The 4,065-nt window shown below is 38.5% G+C and overlaps 1 protein-coding gene across 1 annotated transcript; it reads right to left on the reverse strand.

Moving 5' to 3' along the window:
• Positions 1 to 1,238: 1,238 nt before the first annotated feature.
• On the reverse strand, positions 1,239 to 2,195 carry LOC121475940 (olfactory receptor 51H1-like). The gene has a single exon (XM_041729614.1). It carries the CDS (start codon positions 2,193 to 2,195, stop codon positions 1,239 to 1,241), a length of 957 nt encoding a protein of 318 aa, XP_041585548.1.
• Between the last annotated feature and the right edge of the window lie 1,870 nt (positions 2,196 to 4,065).

Below are 4,065 nucleotides of genomic sequence, written 5' to 3' on the forward strand. Positions count from 1 at the left end.
CTTGCCTATCTCCACCACTAGAACTATCATATATTTTCATAATTAAATTTAAAATATCTATCATAAGTATTCCAATTAGACATGAAAAAAATATGATTTTTTACAAAAAATTCAGTTCATTCCAGTCCATCCTTTCCCTGCCCCTCCATCTGGACCTGCACTTAATCCCTTTGTCACACCAGAAGCCACAATCACAGCCTATGGGCCCCCAATGGCACCCTGTTTGCCTTCCTAGGAAACTCCACACTTCACTCACTCAGACCAAGAAAAAAAATTGCACCTATACAATTTTATTGTATTGTATACAAAATTGTATGCTTTGGTGTCACTGCAAAGTCAAATTGGTACAAAAATTTTCAAACTTTCTTCCTTTCTGTACTTGCCTCATCATATATAGGTAATAGTGCATAACACTTTACCTCATAGGAATGCTGTAATTACCAAATAAAATAATATGTAAAAGGCTCCAGAACTGTGTCTTTTGCTCAGTGGACAGTCTATAAATACAACTTCTTTTATTCTCTTATATTTGACAGCTTGAACACTCCTTATAGTTGCACAAAACCTCATAGTTGACAAATAATCGTAGTCCTATGATTAAACTGAATTTCATAACAAACTGGATGCCAAGGTAAGAAAATAACCTATGTCACACATGGAAAAACTAAACCTTACTCTTATTCTTTTGATCCCAAGTTATGCAACACAATCGGCTCCTGCTCAATTGTATACATTTATATTCTTAATCCTAAAATTTGATCATTTTTCTGATTCATGTTTTAATAATCTATTATTCCCATGTGTTTTCTTATTATTAAATGGGAATGGTTCATTTCTCTCCTTTTAAGGAAATGGAGGACATTCCTAATTCTTGAACTAGAATGTTAAATTAATTTGGTAAGCTTTCATTTAAAAGGCATTAAATTCATGGCCTATTTGTTTTCAAAAGAATCATTTAAAAATTGAATTTGTAATATTCCCTGCCTTTAGCTATTATGTGCCAACTCACAAATTCAGGGCTATAGGACAGTACAATGAACAGTTCCCACAGATGTCCCTTTTTCTATACTTAGCAAAGAACAATTCAACATAGGAAAAGGAAAATAGGCTCTGAGAACAGGAAAATCTCTCTTTGCCCAAATCAAATCACACAGAAAACATGAAAAACATAAACCTTTATTTCTCATAGTCATACCTGAGCCTTTACAGAATAGATTCTTCTATCAAATTGGCAGATCCTAACCCTCTGCGGTAATCTTGGTTTGAACAAATATTTGGATGATTTTCTTTCGTATCTCCTTGGTCTTCACAGTATAGACTATAGGGTTAAGCACAGGGGGTACAAGAAGGTAGGCATTAGCCATGAGAGCATGAGTCAGTGGTGAAAGATGCTTTCCAAAACGGTGAATGACAGATACCCCAATGAGTGGAACATAGAAGATAAGTACAGCACAGATGTGTGAAACACAGGTGTTGAGCGCCTTCAGCCGGCCCTTCCCTGAGGCAATGGCCATTACTGTTCGGAATATGAACACATAGGAGAAGAGGATGGAGAGGGAGTCAGAACCCTTGGTGAAGATGACAGCAATAAGTCCATAGAGACTGTTGACACGAGTGCTGGCACAGGCAAGTCGCATGACGTCTTGGTGGAGGCAGAAGGAGTGGGAGAGGATGTTGGAGCGGTAGAAGGGAAGACGCTTGATGAGGAAAGGCACAGGGAAGACCACAAAGACTGCTCTTGTCAGGATGATGGCCCCTGTTCTGCCGACCACACCATTGGTTAAGATGGTACCATACCTGAGGGGGTCCCAGATGGCTACAACCCGATCAAAAGCCATGGCCACCAGCACGCCAGATTCAATGGCAGAGAAGGTATGAATGAAGTACATCTGAACAAGGCAGGCATCAAAGGCAATGGACTTATAGTTAAACCAAAATATGCCTAGCATAGAGGGCAAAGTACAAAGAGCAAGCCCCATGTCTGCCAGTGCCAGCATGCACAGAAAATAGTACATAGGGATATGCAGGGATGATTCAGACTTGATGGTAGAGATAATGACACCATTGCCAAAAAGGGCGATGACATATATAGCACCCAGTGGGAATGCCATCCAATAATACCTTTGTTCAAGCCCTGGAATTCCAGTTAAGACAAAGTAAGGATGTTGGAAGTGAGAATAATTATTATCTGCCATGAAGCCAATATGACACAGGCATGAGGAGGGAGCTGGTGGGATCCTGATGGGTGACTTCCTAAAAATACAATGACAGGGATTAACAATTTATTAGAATCTGACTTCCCTGGGAGTGAAACAATTTTATTTTCACATAGATGAGGAGGGTGTAAGAGAGGACTGAATCCTTGAAATTACTACTCCATAGTGTATCTTGTGAGGAAGCTTCTACTGGGCCAGGAGAAAAAGACTAACCCAACTACAGATAAGTCATATTCAGTTTGAAGCACACACTGTAATGCTGTGCATTAGAGAAAATGTTCTCCCCCTCCTGTCCTTTCCTCCCTCCCTCTTTCTAATCAATATCTTACAAGTAGTTGAGTCAAGGCTAAGGACATAATAACCAAGACTGAATCAATATAAAACGCCATTCCTATCCAACATACTTCTTATGCCAAGATCTCTCATGAGGGCAATGGATCTTGTATCTAAGGCAGGGATAGAAATGCCAAGTGTACATGCCTATGCTTCTATTTGAGTGCAGCCCTCCTTCATTTCTCCTGAGCCTAGATATGGCCTTAGAATCAGTATCAACCCAGGAACCTCACACAGCCACTTAACTGAGATGTATTTGTTATCTCCAATCTGGTAATATCTTAAAAGAAATGATACTAAATTATACTTAGGAAAGAAACAACAGCATTTACTTTTCTCTTTTTTTAGCATAATCTATTTTGTCTAAAAGGAAGTAAGACCCTTCAGGGCTTGCTTGAAGCCTTTTTCAGGATTGGGACCATCTGTTAACATTCAATTACTTAAGGCACAGTGATCATGCACAACGCATGTAGCACTCTGACTGAAAGTCTTTACAGAGGCTTTACTAGAGACCTGGAAGACATGCTTATGTTGCCAGGATCAGGAGTTAAATCAATGCTGCAGAGCAGCCTGATGAGACCATTTGACTTTAGACATGAATGCTAGTCAGAGGTAGAGCATACTCTCTTTGAGAGGTTTTGACCCTTAAGACATTCCTCAGTTGCTTCCATCAGTTCGTTGGAATTAAATTGACTCTGAGGCAATATAGTGTCAGGAACACAGACTTTAGATCCACACATCTTGGATTCAGATTCCAGTTCCCCTGCTCCTTCATATGCAATGCATTGTACCTACCCCATAACGGCAGTGGGAAGATTAAAAATGTAAAAATGTAGAGGCTTTAGAAAGCAAGATGTGTGTTTTTTATTATGATTACTTGGAATAAAAAGTTCTTTTTTTTCATATGTTCTCTGTGTTGACATTGAGATTTTAATTTGTTTCTTTCTCATTTTTTGTTCTGTTTTCAATTTTTTGGTTAGAGCTCTTTGCAGTTAGTGGAAGTGAAAACTGATGGGTTCTCATCTATCAGCAAAGAATCACATTTGCTTTTGGATCTCTCTTTTTTTTTTTTTAATAATTTTCCCTCTGCTCTTCAATTCTTGAATATTTCACCTCCAGGCTGTATATATCTGGCTGACCCATGTTCATGGTGAAGCAAAAACCACACTGTAACTGTTTTTGACATCTCCCAAAAGATCCTCTTTGAAAGATCTCCAATTCATATTTCCCCAGCCTTGGCCAGGAAATTTTATCTCTTTCTATCAAACACCCACTTCTTTCCATTGCTCTTATGAAAAAGAGCTACCTGTTGGTTCAAATATCTGGCCTATTAGATTACCAGCATATATTTCTTTCCAATAAAATATTGTTTTGGTTTTTGTCTGTTTTAGTGATTTTTGCGAAACAAAATGTTTATGTTTTTCAAATAATTGTAACAAAAAGTGGAAATGAGAGAAACATTTAAGAGACAGACAAATAGAGGGGAAAAGAAGATAAGGTAGAGAGAGGGAAGGAG

Source organism: Vulpes lagopus, chromosome 15 (genome assembly GCF_018345385.1).
Source record: "Vulpes lagopus strain Blue_001 chromosome 15, ASM1834538v1, whole genome shotgun sequence".
NCBI classification, from domain to species: domain Eukaryota; kingdom Metazoa; phylum Chordata; class Mammalia; order Carnivora; family Canidae; genus Vulpes; species Vulpes lagopus.